Source organism: Molothrus ater, chromosome 6 (genome assembly GCF_012460135.2).
Source record: "Molothrus ater isolate BHLD 08-10-18 breed brown headed cowbird chromosome 6, BPBGC_Mater_1.1, whole genome shotgun sequence".
NCBI classification, from domain to species: domain Eukaryota; kingdom Metazoa; phylum Chordata; class Aves; order Passeriformes; family Icteridae; genus Molothrus; species Molothrus ater.
This window is the reverse complement of record NC_050483.2, coordinates 40,832,375-40,850,822: the sequence shown is the minus strand read 5'-3', so window position 1 is coordinate 40,850,822 and position 18,448 is coordinate 40,832,375. Positions and strand designations below refer to the sequence as shown.

Here is an 18,448-nt window from a genome sequence, read left to right as displayed (position 1 = left end):
TTCTTCACAGAAAGGGTGATTATATACTGGAATGGACTGCACGGGGAGGCAGTGGAGTCACCATCCTTGGAGCTGTCTAAGGAAGGACTGGGTGTGTAGTGCCCATGTCTAGTTTACATGCTGAAGTTCGGTCATTGGCTGTTCTCGACGATCTCAGAGGTCTTTTCCAACCAAATTCTGTGATTCTACAGAGCCTGATTTGGTACGAGGCAAGGCTGGTCCCGGCTTCGGAAGGCCTGAGCAGCGGGCCCTACTGCCCTGACCGCCTCCCGGCTTGGCAGGGCTAGCGCCGGCCGGGCCCCTAGCGGGAACGGCCGGGCCCCGGGCGCTCCCACCGCGGGCAGGGCGGGTCCGGCCGGGCCCCTCCGCAGCTGTGGGGCCGGGCCGGGCCGGGGGATGCCGGGGCCGCCCCCGCTGCGCCGCGCTGCTTAAATTGCGGCCCCGGCGGCCCGGCCCGCTCACCAGGGGCCATGCTGCGCGCCCGCCGCCGGGGCCGGCCGGGGCCCGGGGGCAGCGCCCGGCAAGGCAGCCTCGCCTTCTACGTGTTGTGGGCTCTGCGGGAGCCGCCGCGGCGGCTCGGCAGGTGCGGCCCGGCCCCGCCCCGGCGCTGTGCGGATGCGGCCGGGCCCTGTCGGGGTTGGGCTCCCCACGCCGTGCCTTGGCCCGCTCTGGAAACGCCGCTGCCCGCGTCGCTGCGCTGCTCCAGCCCCTGGCGGCTCTCCCTTCCCACGGGTTATCTCCTTCCCTGCATCCTTGCATGGTTTCATCTTTAAATGACACAAGCCCTCTCCTTTCACCCTTCCCTGGCATAAAAGTGTTTTCAGAAGTTTTCATATACTTTTTCACCTTTTATTTTACTCCTCGGTTACTATTTCTCGGTTTTCTTCCCTCCCCTTTGCAGCCATTCCAGCCAGATGGGTTTCCAGGCTTGGCTGCCCCTGCCATTGCCAAAGCAGCTGGTGGTGTTCGGGCTGGGCGACTGGAGCTGTTACTCTGCGGACACGAGCATCGCCGTGGATGTGCTGGTGTCCCAAGGCATTGCCCCACAGCGGGTCGGCACGCTGGAGCCCACCCGCAGGTCACAGCAGGAGCTGCCAGGGTGTCAGGAGGGGCATCCTAGAAAAGCTTTCTGATCTCTGGTGCTGCCCGGTTCTGCTGCTGTTACCCAAATCCTGCTGGTCCTCCACCATGGTGTTTTTCTCTAGTGGTGGTTCCTTCTGGCTGCTTTCAGGGCTGGATCTCTTTTGGCTGTGGGCAGTTATCATCTAGTATGGGAGCAGGAATTTTGTCCTGGTCAGTGTCACTTGTGGGCTGAAAATCCATGGTCCCTTGTGCAGGTCTCTGGTGTGGGAAGGTGACTGGAGAACAGATCTTTTCATGGCCTCGTTGAAAGAGATGGACAAAGGCAACCCTGTGAGGCTTGTTCTGACTGTCAGTGGACAGGTAAAAGAACTGACACTCCTCTCTTCCTGTCCCGGGTCCCAAATGTCACTTCTCAGCCCCAGAATCTCCTTTTTTGCTCTCCTTTTCCTTCTCTGCTACTCCAAAGTAGAGGTGACAAACTTGAATCTGTTAATGCATGTCTGTGCTGAGCCTGAAAGCTCTGTGATGCTCCAGGCCTATCCTCTGAACACAGTTTTGCCAGAACACCTTGTGTGTGGCAGGAGACGGGCAGCCAACAGCTGTTTACTTCCAGTCTCGCTCTCTCCTGAGTCTTTGGCACTTACATAGTTGTTTTACCTTGAGCTGAAGCCACTGGATTTAGCATCTTACAGTGCCTGGCTTTTCTTTTACTTGCTTGTTTTGTTGGTGTGGGAGATGAAAGGCAGGTTATTCATTGCAGGGAATCTGTCCCTTGCAAGACATGATTTTGGTCATCCTTTCTGTGGATGGAGGATAACGTGCTAAGGGTTCTGTTGCTGTTTCTGTTGCAGCTGCTCCGAGGTGTCTCCAGCAGTACACCTGTCCATCCCTTCCTTGTACCAGAGACCAGCCAGTCACCAGTGCTTCCAGCAGATGATAGGACCCTTGGCCAGGACCTGGAGGATCCTACTGAGGTATGGGTATTTTGGAGTCACCTTGTTATTTCACTTTTTTCTTAGTATATTTTCCCTCACCAGTAGCAATTCAGTTCATGTCTAGCTGAAACATTTGCTGCCATTTTTTTGGTGGAGATATGGATAAGCAAGTTCTGGAGCCAAAGTTTCTCTTGTGCTGAAGAAAGATATATTTTCCATTGAAATGCCTTTTTAAATGTTGAATGTAGTAATCCTTGGTGGGATGGTCAACCAGCCCCTTCATTCCTAGTACAGATAGGCTTTTTGCCCTTCCATGTTTTAGCTGTGCCCAGCAGCCAGCAGTCTGAAAGCACACAGCAGCAGATAGCTGCACTGCTCAGCATCTGTTTGGCAGCTAATACTGATGGCATGTTCACCCTTAAAGCTCAATGGGAAGATGAGCCTAAACACAGCTACCACATCTCTGGCCCAGTAAGATGCAATTCACAGTAGCCTCAGGTATCTTTCTTTGGGGCTGATTTGGCTGGGGCTCATGTCACAGGTTAAGAGTCAGAGCTCAGAGGTGGCTGCCAGAGCATCCAGGCCTGTGAAGAAGGACATCCGGCCACCACTGAGGACCGTGGTGGTACCCTGTGCTCTGAAGCCACCAGCTGGAAAGGTGGAATCCAATGAGGCCTGGAAGAAGAGTCCTGACCAAGGACCACCAAGAGTCCACTCCAAAAAGCCCAGAAAGGTTTTATTTGAACCCACAACATCTGAGAGAGATCTTGATGAAGAAGGTAATTCTGGTAGCTTCCAACTTTATTTTACAGATCTTGTCTGAATGATCTATGCTGCTGGGCTGCACCTTCCCATTCCATTTCTCTATGTACCTCCAAGGCATAATGGGCTTGTATGTCTGGCTTTGAAATACTGAGAATGCACTTTATTTATTTAGCTGCTCAATGAGTTTTTGCCTGCTGGGAAAAGGCTAGAAATAGAACAGGGGGTATAACGTCTTAGTGCCACCACTTTTTACTCTGACATAATGCCTATCTTTTCATACAAGTAAAAGTGTTTTATAAACTAAGGCAAATATGGTTAACCTTGTTTTACAAAAGAGTAAATTGAGGCACAAGAAAGTTACCTTCTGTAACCTCTGCATTAGTGTGTTTGTACCCCTGCTAACAGCATACCACTTGGTCTATGGAAGACACTGGTTATTATTATAGTATAGAGAATATGAAAAGGAATATATATATATGTAATTAGTGTAATTGTACTGGCTTTTGAGTAGTGAGAAGATAACTGCCAAAGGATTTGGAAACAAAACCTTAGGCTTCTGGAGTGGGAATTCCAAGTCAACTCCATAGTGTGACCAAGTTTATGTGTAGAGGTTTGGCAATAACTTAGTGGTTCCCAGAAGAAATGACTTATTAGGACTTGCCTTGTTTGTCGTAAAGGCAAATATAGCTTCATCATAAAGTTTTTTCTGCTGCAGGCAGTGTGAGAAGGGGGGAAATGAACTTCTATCAGAGGGGTAAAATGCAATGGTGACAGTATTTGGCAGTCAGAGGAAGTGTGCCCTGCTCTTACCTATTTTCTTCTGATGAGACTTAATTCATGATGCTTGGTCTTGCACCTTGTTTGTTGCAGTGAGGTAGCTTTGTGCTGGAGGTTGGAGGAAGGAAGGTCAAAGGGCTCTTACACAGTGGAACTGAGCACTTTTCACAGTATGTCTGCTGGATGCATTATGGGGCCATCTCTGTGTTCCCTCTGCAGATCTGGCAGTGAAGGAGTTGGAAGGTGAGGATTTGGTTCCTAGACCCTGGTTTGTCTTATCAGTCACTCAGTGATGATATTTCTTCCCTTCAATATCAGAAGCCTCCCATGCTTCATCCTGTATCTCCCCAGTGATCAAGAATAACAAGTAGGTCATGTGTATATACTGTTCCTCTTCATGTAATTGCCACCAGTGCTTCCAGTACTGTCAGGCTCTCAAATATGTTTCTTTAGCCCCTCTGAATCTCAGGCACACCTCTGGGTACATAGCTCTTTGAGGAAAAAAGGTAAGATATGAAATAGACTTTGATTTTAAAAATATTTTTTTAGCTTGCTCAGCCAACTGCAGGGTCCTGGGAGGGGAAGGGAGGAGGAACAGAGCAGTACAAGGAATACCTCTGGAAACAGCTCCAGGCTTCTGATTGTTCTGTCTTAGGCACTGATGAGCTGTCCCTGGGTAGCCCTCCCTCTATGAGGAGTAGTGCAGGGTGGGTAGCACAACTCACAACAAGTGAGATACCCACTTCTGGAGGTGGGGTAGTAAATGGGGGACATCCTGTCTGAAGTGGCAGCCTGAATGCATCCTACATCCAGCTGCTCCTTGCTCCTGAGGTCTCTCTAAGTACAGCAATTACTCCCCCAAGCCAAGTGAAAATATTCCTCAGGGAGGTATGTCTTTCTCCTCTGCAGGGAGCAGGGGCCCTTGTCTTACCATTTCCCCCCTGTGAGCATTCAGGTGGCTCGTTCTCCCCAGCAGGGAAGGGAGGGAGCTGAGGGTATCCTGTCTGACTGCTCACAGGCCTGTGCTCTTCCCTCCCCAGGCAGTCCCAGCCCTCGGTGGTGCCATGCCATGTGCCTCAGTGACCTGGGGACAGCTGTTCTCATTGGTGGAGAAGGTGTCAATCAACAGTCCTGCAGGGATGCTCTTTGGAAGCTGGAAATTGGTGGGGACTTTAGGGGACTTCAGACTTTGTGAAAAGCAATGGGGACACAGTGGGACTCAAGGATAGCTCAAGCAGATGGGAGGGGGTACTTGGAGATCTGTGCATATAGAGGGGACAGCAAAGGCATCACATCTGGCACGTCACCAGGCTGAGCTGACAGCATAGAGTGCCTTATGAGATTCTGGGATTATACTTGAGAGCACTCTAGGAGCTAAGGTAGAAGTTCTGGAAAGAGTTGGAATTTTAAGGGGTAAAAGCAACAGTGCAGTTTGCAGTCTGTGTGTGGTGACTGGTGGGAAAGTGTGAGATACAATTCCAGTGCCTTGTGTCTTTCTGTATCTCACTGGTCTTCTCTTTCACCTTGCCATTCCCCATCATTCCTTACAGAAACCATTCTGTATGAGTTCCCTCTAGCTCAATCAAAGGAGAGGAGGAGGCAAAGGGAGCAAGGTTTTGAGTAAAGATTTTATGACATATTCTTTAAATCTAGAGCAATCAAGGACATTTTTGAACTCCCACACCATGTGTCTGCTGTTGCTCCCACAGACAGTGATTTATGGCTTCCAGTGGGTCTCCAGCTACAAAATGCCATGCCATCATGCTTGCATGGTCACACAGCCACCTATGACCCTGACACCAAGCGGATCTACATCTTTGGGGGCATAAGGGAGGACAAAGACTACAGCAGCATTTACATTCTGGACACAGTCACCTGGAAATGGCTCTTTGTGGCTGTGAGTACTGCATCTCTTCCAAGACAAAAGTGCAGGAGGAGCGGCAGGTTCTGTCTGAATGTGGCAGTCCATATGCACGTGTCCTTAGTCCAGTGGTGTTGGTCCACTGTTGGTGTAGGCTGTCTGAGATGCATAGCTGGGTTTGACAGGTATTAGGAGGCTCTGTTGAAAAGCCACATGCTGAACAGAAACCAGGAGCTGTGCCTACAATGAATGAAGCAATGGGAAAAAATGGCTGCTGCAGAGGGCTTTGCCTGACCAAGCTCAGTGGTGGGAGGTACTGTACAAGCAGTGGAGGGAAATGGCCTCTCATTTTATATGGTGTACTTGAGGGCAGCACCAGATGCTGAGGTGCAGAGCCAGTCTTCTCAAATCAGGAACTGCCCTGAGTACAGCAGAATTCTGAGCCCTTGTCAGCATGGGACTATCTGTCTCTTTCCTGGTAAAGCACAAAATGACTTTTACAGAGTAAGCCTGGATGAGATCTTTCTATTCCCTGAGATCTTCTGAGGAAGGTGTGGGAGGCTGACTTCCTTTTCTTATCAGAGCATTCTGGTGCAAAGAATGCAAAGAATGTACTGTCTGCCTGTGCAGCAAAGATCTGGCAGGGGAGCCATTAAGGGAAAATTGAGACTTGTCAAACTCATTGCATGATGTGAGCCCTTTCGTATGGGTCATGCAGTAAATAATGCACTTCTTGTAACAAATAATATTGAAATCTTTCTAGGCTAAAGGGAGGATACCAGCGCTCACCTACCACAGTGCAACTATCTACAACAAGGAGCTCTTTGTTTTTGGAGGAACTTTCCCCAGAAAGGCATCACTGGCAGTTGCACCCTGCAGCAATATGCTCTATGTCTTCAATCCAGAGCATGAAATTTGGTATCAGCCCATTTCAGAAGGGGAGAAGCCTCTTCCTAGGCTTGGGTGAGAGTGCTTTAATTCCAGCTATCCAAAATAGTGCAGGAAACCTCTGCTTATCTTCCCTCCCACACCAGTGTGATTTCTTAAATATTAGGTGATTGCTCTCCACCATGTATTCTTTAAGATAGAGCTGTGTTTAGAGCACTGGGATTTTCAGTACCTCCTGTTGTGAATCCTGATGGGATTTTGTCCCAGGTGTAGACTGAAGCTGTGGCAGCCCAGTAGAAGAGGCCAAGGCTAAAATGGAAGTTTTGGGAACTTGCTGAAGATGTTTTATTAATTTGTTTGCTCTCTGCCCAGGCATTCAGCTACTCTTTTGAAAAACAAGCTGGTGATTTTTGGGGGTCAGAGGACTTCTGTCTACCTCAGTGACATGCACATTCTGGATCTGGGTAAGAAAGTCTGTGCCTTGAAAAGGTCTTTTCCAAGACAGGGACTTGGGAGTGAGGTGTGCTCAATGGGAAAATAGCAAGAGCATTATACAAACTACTGACTAGGCAATGGAGATGAAAACTAGGGTTAAAAAAAAACCCCTTTCTGGGGCAATAAGGGAGGGAAAGAAGGAAAAACAATGGCTTTTTTGGAAGAAGTTTGGGTAACAGATAAGGCAGAGGCATTGTTGATGTGGCAGAGTATCTAAGTTTTTGTCTAGTTATGAGGCTGAGGTTTTTGGACATTTCACCTGCCTTTCTCTGTCAGGTTTCATGGAGTACACATCAGTCCCTCTCCTGGCAGGACAGCCTTCTGCACGTAGGTAAGATTCTCTTGCAGACCCAGGAGCTATCTTCTGTCATTTCTCTTTGAAGCCAGGTTTAAACAGTACTTGTGATCAGACCCAGCTGCATATCTCTGTTCCACTAGTCAAAATACAGTGGATCTTCTCTCCACTGTGGGGCCAGGAGTTCCTGTGCTGTTGGTGCCTGTATGGTGTGCAGGGATATTCCATAGTCTCCCTGGAAATCTGTCTTTCAGGCTAGGGTAAGTTTTCTGCTGTGTGCTAGTAAACTGTATGGCCTGCTGTCTGGTCTTCACAGTGCCTGGACAGGTGTTGTGCCACACAGAAGAAGAAACTCCTGTACCAGGACTATGTTGTTCCTAAAAGGACAGAATTGCTCACTAGAACAATGATCTAAATCAGTGCAGAGCCCAGCTACCCTGCTATCTCACCCCACAGAGCAAAGCATAGGAGTTTTGATAGCTCCTTCTGAGATAATTAATTGCTATTCAGGCCTGATTGTGGCCTGACCTGCAGAGGCAAACATCTCTTTTAGGGTTATTCTGCAAGTCAGGGCAGAGAGAAGCAGAAGTCAACTTTCTTTCTGCAGCTTAAGCCCCCAACCTCCTAATCAAGTCTGCCAATCCCTGCCTGTTGCTGACTGAGGCCATCCCAGCAGGTTTTGTTGCAGTCACCTTTTGACTTTGCTTTGGTCACAGCTTTCATGCAGCTCTGGCTGTGTCGGACCAGAAGGTTCTGATCAGTGGAGGCTGCAATGCCAAAGGAGCCTTGCAAGATGCCTTTGTCTTCCACTTAGGTGAGTGACTCTCCTGCCCTGTTTTGATAGCTCTGGGGCTGCAGTGGTGTTTCTGAACATCTAGTCTAGTTCATGTGTCTCATCCCTTGCACTAGGAATGGGCTTGTTGATATTGATATCTCCTTTCCACTTCAGACACTCTTTCATGGAGCACAGTGATCCATCACGACCTCTGCTCTGTTCCCCGAGCTGGCCACACATTGCTTGACCTGACTCCTGCCCACTTGATGGATATGGACAAGGAGAACAAAGAGGAGCAGAAGCTGCACACGGTGTTGGTCTTTGGGGGCTCCAACTGTGCTGGGACCTTTTATAACAGCACCCTCAAGATCCAGCTGGACCTAGGATAATGCATGATTCACAGAATGAGCTTGAACAGCAAGGCTCTTCACCAGCCTAGATACAGACATGGATGGCAATAAATGAGTCTAAGCAACTTGGCAGTCCAGGTATCTGTATGTAGGTGAATGGCACCTTGGTACAAGAGACTGTGGGTTTGTAAGGTCTGAAGGCCATGGGTATTGTTTTCCTAGGGTACTTGTATACATATATACATATATCTGGGCTCAGGTGCCAAAACATTCAGTGGGATCTGAGCTGACTCTGCACAAGAACACAGACAAAGGTTATGGGTTCCTTTCTTCCCCTACAGGTTTTTCGCTGGAATTCCCAGGGTGCTTTCAGCATTGTGGGTGACTTAGGTGTTTGGTTTCATTTGGGATGAGTGAAATGGTATTTACTGCTGCTATTTTACAGTAAAAATACAGGCATGGTTCTGGTTTGGAGGGAATCTGGGGTGGGATTTCCTTGGGCAACAGTCTGCAGCTGAAGGCTAGGAAACCACCTAGAGCAGTATCTGAGGATGAGAAAAAGAGAACATAATTTTCATTGTAGGGAAGAGAGCTGGTTGTGCCTTGCTGTCTAAGGCACCATCACCTAGCTTTGCTCTAGGTAGACTTTTTATAAAATCCATGTGACTGCTCTTATTATTGCAAGGGGTGACAGAGCTGCCAACTTGGCTCTTTCAAGACCCCAACAAGAGTTAAGCTATCTTCCATCAGAGACTAGATCTGATTGTTTATATCCATGGAGCTGATGACTGTGCTGTGGCTCTGAGGCAGCTCCAAGGGTAAGCACACTGTACACTGATTCCCTGATGCTCTTTCTGTAGATGGTAGAAAGAAGTAGCCCCTGTGGGGAACACAGAATTGACTCAATGCCTCACAGTTGTTTGTGGTCACATTCCCCAACCCAAAGCCATACAGAGGGAACTTCTGATCATTATGGATACTTCTGCTTTAATCTGCTTCATGGAGATAGACTGCATAGAAAAAACTAGTAGCTGCACGTATTCCAGCACAGGCATAGCTCCTGTAAGTCATCCACACTATTTCCAGGTCCTCTGTCCTTCCCACCCAGACAAAAGGGAAGGCACTGGCACTAAAGTCATACTCAACCTGTAGGTGTTGTCTTCTTTATCATGGCAGCTTTGCAGATTTAATGAGTAGAAAGGCTTCAAGCTCGCAGCTCTGCAGGAGTATCTGGCTGCCGGGAAGGGTGGCTTATTTTGAAGGCCTCTAACTCCAAGAGAGCTTTATTTATTCTGGTTATTGTGGGATATGGACCCATGTCCACTTTGAATCTGTAAAAGGAAAACAATTTGCAAAGTACTGAGTTGGAGAGGCAGTGCAGCAGTGAGCAGAAGTGCAGAGCAGTGTTATAGGCCTGCCTAGTATGGGAGAATCTCACAGGCATTTACACTAACAGAAAAGGTTCATCCTTGTAGGTTTACAAACAAATGCTAGAGAGATTAATCAGTGCCTGGAGAGGTTGTAAAGTCTCCCTCTCTAGAGATACTCAAAACCAAGCTGGATGCAATCCTGTGCCACTTCCTCTAGCAGGGAAAATGGACTGGGTGACCTCCAGAATTCCCTTCCAACCCCAATGATTCTGTCATTGTGTGATTTTCACTAGATTTTTATGTAATGTGCAGCACAAGGTAGGATGACCCTGCTTTTCCTGGGAATCATGCAGCCTACTTGTATGGGTTTAAGGCTTTAAATAAAGTCTGATTAATCTCTTCTTTCTGTGTACAGTGTAAGAATAAAGCAAACGGGGACAGAGAACATGGAGTGTGGGCAACCTCAGCTTTTCTAAGGTGATAGATCAGGTTTCCCCAGGGGCCTCTAAAAGGAGACCACAATTCATTACTTCCAAAAGAGACAGTATTTATGAAGTAGGAAAATTTGTAGAGAGAAGAAACATAAGTGGATAGGGCAGGCAGGAGGGACGCTTTCTAACAGGCATAAGGAGCAGCAGAAGGTAAGCTCTACCTTAAGCCCAGCATAAGTAGGTGTGTTGAAGAATATCTCATACTTAGCCTTAATTACCTTTCAGCATTGGCAACTTGAGGCACTAAACACAGATCAGCCATGGAAACCTGCAAATATAGCAGAGAAAAGAGGTTAGAATAACTCAGAGCCTGTCCCCTCACACTTCCCAGTGGTGGCAGACTTTAAGACCAGGACAGAAATTATTTTGTCAGCCAGTACAGAGGAGTTGTCATGATGATCTAATTATTTAATTCAGCATTAATACTACAGCAACAGTACAAGAAAAAGAACTTCATTGCAGTTACTAGGAGAAGACCTAAGCTTTTAGGGAGCTTTATATTTACCAGCTGATCATTATGACCTCAAGGACACTGTGCTTCTATGGCAACTGCCTCTAAGCCAACACATCTGCTGGCAAGCTGCAGAGGGAGGTGATGGAGGGAGAGGGGTGTTTGCGTGGCTGGAAAAAGTTAAATAAATTTTGCTTGTTTGCACTGCAGGAGTATAAAGCAGGTCCTGCCAATGTCAAGACTTGGTATGTGATAGGGCCTCTGTACACAGGCTCAGAGACTTGCAATCTGAAAGGAAGACTTAATGGCAGTGCTGCTGGCTGCCTGTCCGCACAGAGAGAGGCAGCTGCTCCCACCCTGCTCCCCAGGTCACAAAGCCCTGGGTGCCTCTCAAAGCACATGTTATTCTCCAACATTAGATCTTGTAAGTAGCCTTTGCCTACCAAGGGCTCCATAAGGCTGCTACTATACAATTCTCTGCATCCCAGAATAATGCTGGAGCCTTCCTTTTTTCTAAGGCCTTTATAGGAAAGATCTTTTACCTGGCAGCAGAACTAATTAATGGAAAAGACCTGAGATACCTCTAGTTTGGTAAGGGGCAGAACAGCTTTTATGTGAGCTCTGAGAAATCTGTACATTGTCCAGAAATCTGTCCAGTTAAAACTGGATGATCAGAGCAGAAAAATACAAGCTGGTTAAAGGTTCCATAGAACAGAGCTAAGAACTGAACCCAGTTTCTTGAGCCAAGCTTTGTCCAGATGTCAGGACATGTTGAAGACCAATTCCCATAAAGATGAAATGATAGATCATCTTTTTCCACATCGTCTAGTACCAGCCAGATCCTAGATACAGCTGCAGAATCTGGCCACCAGCAGGCTATAGGCAGGGACAAATAAACATCTCCATAACTCCCTGCCAGTCAGAAATGGCCTAAGTAGCATCCATGCAGCTGTTCTTTATGGTGAAGGCACTGCATGTAATTCTAGGCACTGGATGGAGTTGTGCTCTTGTCTCCTCAACTAATTTTCTTTCCTCATTTAGGGGAAGGTACTGGGCTTTTCAGTCCTGCAGTAGCACACAGGGCTCTCTCAGATACTTACTTCATCCCCCACACAGTAGTGTCCAGCAGTGTTGTGCAGAATCTGCTCCAGTGCTGTCAAGAGAGGTGGTACACTGGAATGAGGCATTGGAAAGTCAATTGAAAGGGACACCAAACACTTTCTAGACTGGAATTAGGTACAAGGGCATCTTAACCCCGAGCAGAATATGAAAAAGGAGTATTTTGGGAGAAACTAGAAGGAACGGAAATCTTACTATAGTTATGGGAGTCTTTAGGGTTCTTCAGCTTTTTTGGACCCAGGGTGATTTCAGCTGCTTTAGACAATGCACTTGAAATACTATGAGGTTAATGTAGAAATACATGATTGGGGAGGGGAAAAATGCAAAGGTTCAGTCAGTTTGTGTCTGTCACGAAGTGAAGATGGGCCTGTCATTGTGACACATGGGGAGGAAGGATTTTGAGGGAACAAAAAGCACTTTATTTCTCTCCAAAAGGCAAAGAAATACTCTGCTACTTGCTAAACTTGTGGGAGTTTGCTATTAGGTGTCCAATTACAAAAGCCTATCTATCTATGTATATGAAGAACTTTAGAAGTGCTGTGAGCCCTGGTGCTTCAGAATGAATCAACTGCTGCAATGTGCAGGATGGCACCAGGCTTCCCCTCTTCCATGTGCAGCAGTGGAAGTGTTCTGTGCACATCTTTCCTCTGAGATTCTGGGGAGCTACCAGTCCTGGACAAGACTCTGGGCAGGGAGAGCACTGTCTCTGCCAGCAAGGCAGGACCCTAGCACACCAGCCTAGGAATATCTGTGGTTCTACTTGAAAAAGGCAAGTAGAATGCCAGTGGTGCAGCATTTTGTAAGGTCAGGCGAAATACTGATCATTTTGGATGTGGGATGTACCTTGAAAGCCAGACGTGATACAGTTCTGAGCCCATTCCATTTTTTTATCCCCCATTTGTTTCAGGACACTCAGGTTCTGTGAAGGCAAAGCAATCTCTAGGTTAGATAACTACTGCTGGCTGGATCTTACCCACTGTGTCATCCAGTGGAGGAGGGGGGAGATGACGAGTTGCCAAGGCTGGACCCCTGAGTTCAGGGGTTGCCTGAACTCAGTTGCCAAGGCTGGCCTGAGCTCACTTGGTTGGGTCAGCCCTGACCTCACCTGCACCAAATCACACACCCTGCTGTATCCTTCTCTTGGCACTACCCTTCTGTAACAGTTGCCAGGGTATCCCTTTGCCTCTTCCTTTTCAGCTGCTCAATTCTCTTCTTCCTAAAACATCCTACACTCAGCAGTAAAACCATATGGATTCAGCTCTTTCTGGAAAGAACCCTGGGATGCTCTAGTATTTGCTGTGTTGGAAATACTGTATTGGTGCCATTGGTATCTAGATCAGGCAGAGGTTAAGCAGGTTTTATCTGCTACCACACCAGTCTGAAGTTCTGCCACCTGGTTGGCTGGCAACAATTTAAGGAGATTGAGAATTTCAGAGACATAAATTCTTTCTGATTTTCTCACTTGCATGGATCTGACATGGCAGTACCTGGAGTGGCTGAATGCCAGAGGCAATGTGATCAGCGATCATTCTGACTTGGGCTCTCTTCTTTGGATCTTGGGGCAGAAGCCTGGGGTTAGGATGTGTCTCTTCAAGGTAATTAATTATAGCTAGCTGTAATGAACAAAGAGATAATGGGAGGTTATTGCAGAGCCAAGGAAAACTTCACATCCTGGACACCTGGGAAAGGGGAGCCGATCCAAGACAATACAATAGCTTTTGAATGCAGTTTGTTACCAACCCAAAGAACAGAATAACCTCTCTGACATCTGCCTGTGACCTTGTCATTTGGTCCAGCTGTAATTTCAGGCAAACCATGGAACAGCCATCAAAATCAGATTACAAACTGCTTAGTGAAAGGTGGAGAATTGAACTTAAATCCTTGACAGTAGTTTCCCATCCGGGAATATGTGCTATTTCTCTTCCCAAGTGGGACCATAAATGCCAGCTCTTTTCCCATGTATAGGTGAGAGCTCTGGGGAAAAAGATGGGACAAAGCCATCCCATCCAGATTGGGCAGCAGGCTGGAGTGAAAGGTTAACAGGGATGTGGCTCATAACTCACCGACTGAGAAAGGATGATGCCATCAATTTTCAAGGCTGGGACTTGCTGCATTGGATTCAGTGCCTTGAATTCAGCAGAAAACTGTGGAAACAAACCTGAAATTACTCTACAGCAATGAGAAATTCTTCTTCCTTGTTTTCTTCTCCCAGAACCCAGTCACCAAATTTGTTTTCCTTCTTCTTTTTTCTCTCTACCTTAATATTAATCTTTGCAGTAAATTATGCTGTACTATTAGCCTACTAAGCTCTCACTAGGGCTCAGGGATCACTGCATCCTGGCCCAGACTGCATTATCTCTTGATAAAGCACCACTGCAATGCCCAGTGGTACTGCATCAGTGCCACCATTACTGTCCCAGTTGTCCAACTCTGCCTTAGCCCATACCAACCCATTGAGCCCGTGGTACCACGAGGTGCACAACTCCCTCCTACGGACCCCCAAGTAAGGCCTCAGTGAAGATCTCTTTTGGCAAGCCACCTCTTCCTTTTGCAGGCCCTTTTCAACCCCCTGCAATATAATTTAGCATTTTTTGTACATCCCTGCCTCCATGCATCTTCTGTTGCTAATTGAATCAGGCTGAGTCTGTTTTAAGTGTGGGGCAGCTTCTCTGAAGTCTGTGCTCGAGATATATTTAGTTGTATCAGGGTAAGCAAAAGATCTTCAGCCTTATGGATTCAGTCACAAATGTTTGAGAGAGGAAAAAGCCTCTAGTCTCCTGTAGTCATATTCTCCTCCTGTGTCACATGGCAGGGAATACTGGCTGAAAGCAACTATTAATTACAAAGAAGTGGTGAGGAATTCAGTAACTTTGCCTGTGAACTTTCTAGTGCTAATCTCAAGTCTCCTCATGATCCCCAAGTTCAGTACCCTGGAGAGAGCAGTGGTATTTTTATCCTTACCTGCTGTCCTCCATCCTTAATGAGGTTCACTGGGACCAGGTCATAAGAAATTCCTTTCAGAGCCAGTGCTAGGGAGAGCAGAGTGTACAGCTTCAGACAGCTACAATGGGACCAGTTTCATTGGTAACGGGTTCAGAAAAATGTTAGCATCTACATTTGGAAAAATGACCCTCTCCCTCAAGGAGGGTGGCCTGAGTCCACTGAGAAGACAGTACTCCAGCACACGAATGACCAAAGTACTAAAGACCAGTCCTGCCAAAACCACTGCATTTTTCAAAATAAGCTTTGCAACTTTTTGCAGCACAGCCCTTCCTGATTCAGCTTATAGAGGGCAGGACCATGTGCTCAGCTTTAAAACCTTTCTGTCTCAGTACAAGTAGGGACCATTCCCAGCCCTGCTTAGCTCTCATGACCAGGGCAGGCCAGAGTCTGAGGTAGTATCATGAAGCCCTCTTATCTGTTCCCCTCTATTCCACCTGCCCCAGGTAAGATGGTCTCTTCCCCACCCTCCCCACGGGGAGATGCCTCACTGTTCCAGGCTCATGTTTGCTGACCTCTCTGTTAATAAGTAATTGATTAATTGGGTTAGTGAAGGGGAGAATGCTGCAATACTGAGACAAAAAAAAAGAGAGATGAACACTGAATCTTACCGATTCGCACTCTCCAAGAACAGGAACTTCGGAAATAGCTGTAAAGTATTGGCTGAGAAGAGAAAGATAAAAGGTTATATGCTGGGAGCACCAGGGTATTGACTGTAAGGAAAAGAATGCATGAGCAGAAGGCATTTCAGGAACTCTAAGGGGAGAGCAATGTTTGGAGGAGAGGGCTCCTTTCTGAAAGTAACTGTTCCTGATTTGGGCATACAGGTAGCATCACTGTCTCTCATAATAGCCTTCTCATTATCCAGTTGCACATGATGTTTCCAGCAATGCAGAAATGACCTTGAAATTAGTCCCTATAAAGCTTCCCTCTTTGTCCCTATCCAATATTGCTAACTTCTGTCCCATCTTAGATTTCTGAAACAATTTCTGTACTGATTGTGCCAAGCACCTGGGTATTTCTATGATATGAAATAGCTTTTGCAGCCATGCAGGGAAAAGCCAGATTTCTTTCCAAGCAATAAGAGCTTCTGCTGTTCGAGCTGAAAGCCATGAAGACAGACAATTCATCTCTACCTGAACTATGAGACTAAGGCAGCCTTCCCAGATGCTTCCACCCTGTCCAAACTCTCACCTTTTCAGATGCCATGGTAAGTGTGTGCAGTTGCCTCCACGAAATAAAAACAACGTCTGTGTTTTCCCTTTTAACTCAGCTGGCATGGGGGAAGGCTTCTCTCTTAAAACCAATAAGGACTTTGCCCCCAGTCTGTGCCCAGGACACAAAAACCAGCCAATTAGATTCAATCCTGAGTCACTGCAGTCACCCTCTCCCAAAAACCATTATATCAAAACCATTAACGAGATTTAAGCTTGGAAGCGCATATGGGAACCATTCTTATTTCCATGGCTTTTCATCCAGAAATAAATAAGGTGTCTGGAGAGCCTCACAAATTGTCACCAGTTGCCAATGCAGAAATCTAACCCTGGAGAACAAAAAACCAAAACTGCATGCAGAATTTATTTTTCACTAGGGAATGATTGCTAGCTCTGGGAATGGGCTGCCTTTGCAGGAAGATTCCATGGTGTGCTCCTGTAGCTCCCCTCCCACCAGTATTGGCCAGTACAGGGGATTTTCTACATTCCAGATATGGGAGAAGCTGCTATTCTGCCCTCAGACCAACTCCATGTAAAATAAAAGACTGCACATTTTTTTGTGTGAGAGCTTTTTCTTTCCGCACAGGAAATTGGTACCCCTGTATGTCTCTAAATAAACCTGTAATCATGTCTCTCCTTGCTTACACAGATGCCATGGCATGCCATAGATCTCTCTGTGTCTCTACCCACCCAAAATGCATGGAAGTTTTTCCAGAGATTTAGCAGCAAGACAAAAGAATGCACAGATATGCTCAATTATAGTCTGTCAACAGAAAACCAGAGACACTGGTGATCTCTGTGCTCCAGTCCTCTTTGTAAAGTTCATGCTTCTCTTATGGTTTAGATTGGCTCAAATAACTTCAAATGAGGTATGTCTTTGACTAAATTACTCAGATTTATAAGTGAGGAGGAAAGAGATGGAAAGTACTGGTAACACTTAAGTGGATAATATATTTACTGGTTTTCTTAAATTCTCCTGGGATCAGGGCATTAGAAATATCAGCTATGTTCATTTTTCAAATGTCTAGCCTGGTGAGTTTCAGGGAAAGAAACAGAAACTATGGCTTCAAAAGAGAAAATAGAGCAGTCATGAGATACTAATTTTACTTTCATTTCCTGAGGACCTTGCTAATGATTTTTTGGCTCAGAAATTCATGTCCTTCACTATGTCTATTTTGGACTCTGGCCTCTCAGCCAGCAGAGACATTTCTCCTGATTCTCTCTGCAGTTCTTTTTTGGTTTTACAGCCTATGCTATCATTTGGAATAAACTGTGCTATGCTAATTGCCTTGCTCTATAATTTCAAGGCCCTGGGGGATTTCACAAAAAAGAACATGGAAACCAACCCAACGTTCAGCTGGGAACTGTCTCCAGAGGCTGGGGCATGGAGTGATCTCTTGAGTTCATGCTGTTTTGCTCCAATCAGCAGGGCAGATCACAGGCAAAAATAATCAGCTAAGTAAAGACTACAGACAACAGAAATGTTTTCTCCTTAGTGGACAGATCCCAGAGCAACACTGTCAGCATTTCCTCTGAGGAAATGCTGAGTATGGTCCAAGGAAGTCTCAGGAAAGAATTTCCGGCATTTACAACCCTGTGAGATAAAATCCCCAAACCCTGCAGCTTAGCCTGGTTGGAGCTGGGATGATGCAGGAGGACAGGGTTTGCTTGATATCTACTGAGAGCTCTGGTTTGGTTCTGTTTTCATTTCTGGCAATCAGTGAGGAAAGTTTGGGCTTAAATACCAGTCCAGAGTAAAAATTTGGGAAACACACTTCCCTGTTGTGAAAGACAGAAGAAACGCCCCTAACTTTATATGTTGACCTCTTAGGTTTTCTGTCTTCTTCAGAGTAGTACGGTCTACTCTGCACATCACCTTTTTCCAGGGGGATAAATGGGATGCACTTGGAAAGGCCAAATCTCTCACCTTTCCTGAGACCCACCAAGCCCAGCAGCCTGCACACATACACTGCTCCTTGGGGGCTGCCGCAGGGGACACCTCGGTGCCCGAAAGGCACAGCTTGTACCCTGCTGGGTTCAAATGGAAAGCAGAAAGAACAGATTTGCTCCTAAATTCTAAGTATCTCTCTTCAGCAGGAATTGGTGTGAACAGTGCACGCCAATAAAATATGCTAAGTAAGGAGCACGGCTAAAAGCATCGGCACACTGAAGCATTTTATTTTGCACGAGGTTAAATTCCTTACTTTCCATTGCGACAGAGACACGGGTGCAGGCCGGGGCAGCGGGGGCGCGCTCCTCCCGGGACCCACCATCCCGGCCTTCCCGCGGTACCAAAAGCCACAGCCGGCGACGAGGCCGAACCGAGCGAGGCCCGCGCAGGCCGAAGGCGGAGAGCCGCCGCCCCAAGCCCCGCTCCCACCGGTCGTGGCGCCGCCATCGCCCCCCGCTCCCCTCCCGCCCGCGGAGAGAGCGCGGAGCCAGCGCCGCGTACCTTGGCGGCGGCGGCGGCGCTCATCGCCGTCCCGGCCTGCGCTCAGGGCTCGGCGGCTGCCGGCACCGCATGGCCGGGACTGCATCCCCCGGCGTGCCCCGCGCCCGCCGCACTCCGGCCCAGCATG

General features: G+C 47.3%; 3 protein-coding genes across 6 annotated transcripts; 2 read left to right on the top strand and 1 right to left on the bottom strand.

The window, feature by feature from the left end:
• The first annotated feature begins 4,479 nt into the window (after nucleotides 1-4,479).
• LOC118687347 (actin-fragmin kinase-like) lies at nucleotides 4,480-6,388 on the top strand. Its single transcript, XM_036384272.2, has 3 exons — nucleotides 4,480-4,723; nucleotides 5,270-5,457; nucleotides 6,185-6,388. The coding sequence occupies exons 1-3, from the start codon at nucleotides 4,630-4,632 to the stop codon at nucleotides 6,386-6,388; spliced, it is 486 nt and encodes a 161-aa protein (XP_036240165.1). The 5' UTR covers nucleotides 4,480-4,629.
• On the bottom strand, nucleotides 5,170-18,411 carry GSTZ1 (glutathione S-transferase zeta 1). 4 transcript variants are annotated; one of them, XR_004980370.2, is made up of 10 exons: nucleotides 18,322-18,411; nucleotides 15,267-15,318; nucleotides 14,617-14,684; nucleotides 13,719-13,799; nucleotides 13,143-13,268; nucleotides 12,499-12,574; nucleotides 11,637-11,689; nucleotides 10,304-10,353; nucleotides 9,371-9,555; nucleotides 5,170-7,476 (listed from the first exon to the last, which is right to left on the bottom strand). XR_004980370.2 is itself a non-coding variant. In XM_036384790.2 (9 exons), exons 1-9 carry the CDS (start codon nucleotides 18,343-18,345, stop codon nucleotides 9,429-9,431), a joined length of 657 nt encoding a protein of 218 aa, XP_036240683.1. In that variant the 5' UTR covers nucleotides 18,346-18,411; the 3' UTR covers nucleotides 9,192-9,428. The 4 variants fall into 4 exon arrangements, 1 of the variants encoding a protein (XP_036240683.1); XR_004980372.2 differs by having other exon boundaries at nucleotides 5,170-5,661; XR_004980371.2 differs by lacking the exon at nucleotides 5,170-7,476 and adding an exon at nucleotides 8,402-8,769.
• Nucleotides 6,687-8,416, top strand: LOC118687687 (uncharacterized). The gene is made up of 4 exons (XM_036384791.2): nucleotides 6,687-6,773; nucleotides 7,081-7,135; nucleotides 7,816-7,913; nucleotides 8,049-8,416. Exons 1-4 carry the CDS (start codon nucleotides 6,755-6,757, stop codon nucleotides 8,261-8,263), a joined length of 387 nt encoding a protein of 128 aa, XP_036240684.1. The 5' UTR covers nucleotides 6,687-6,754; the 3' UTR covers nucleotides 8,264-8,416.
• Nucleotides 18,412-18,448: the final 37 nt, after the last annotated feature.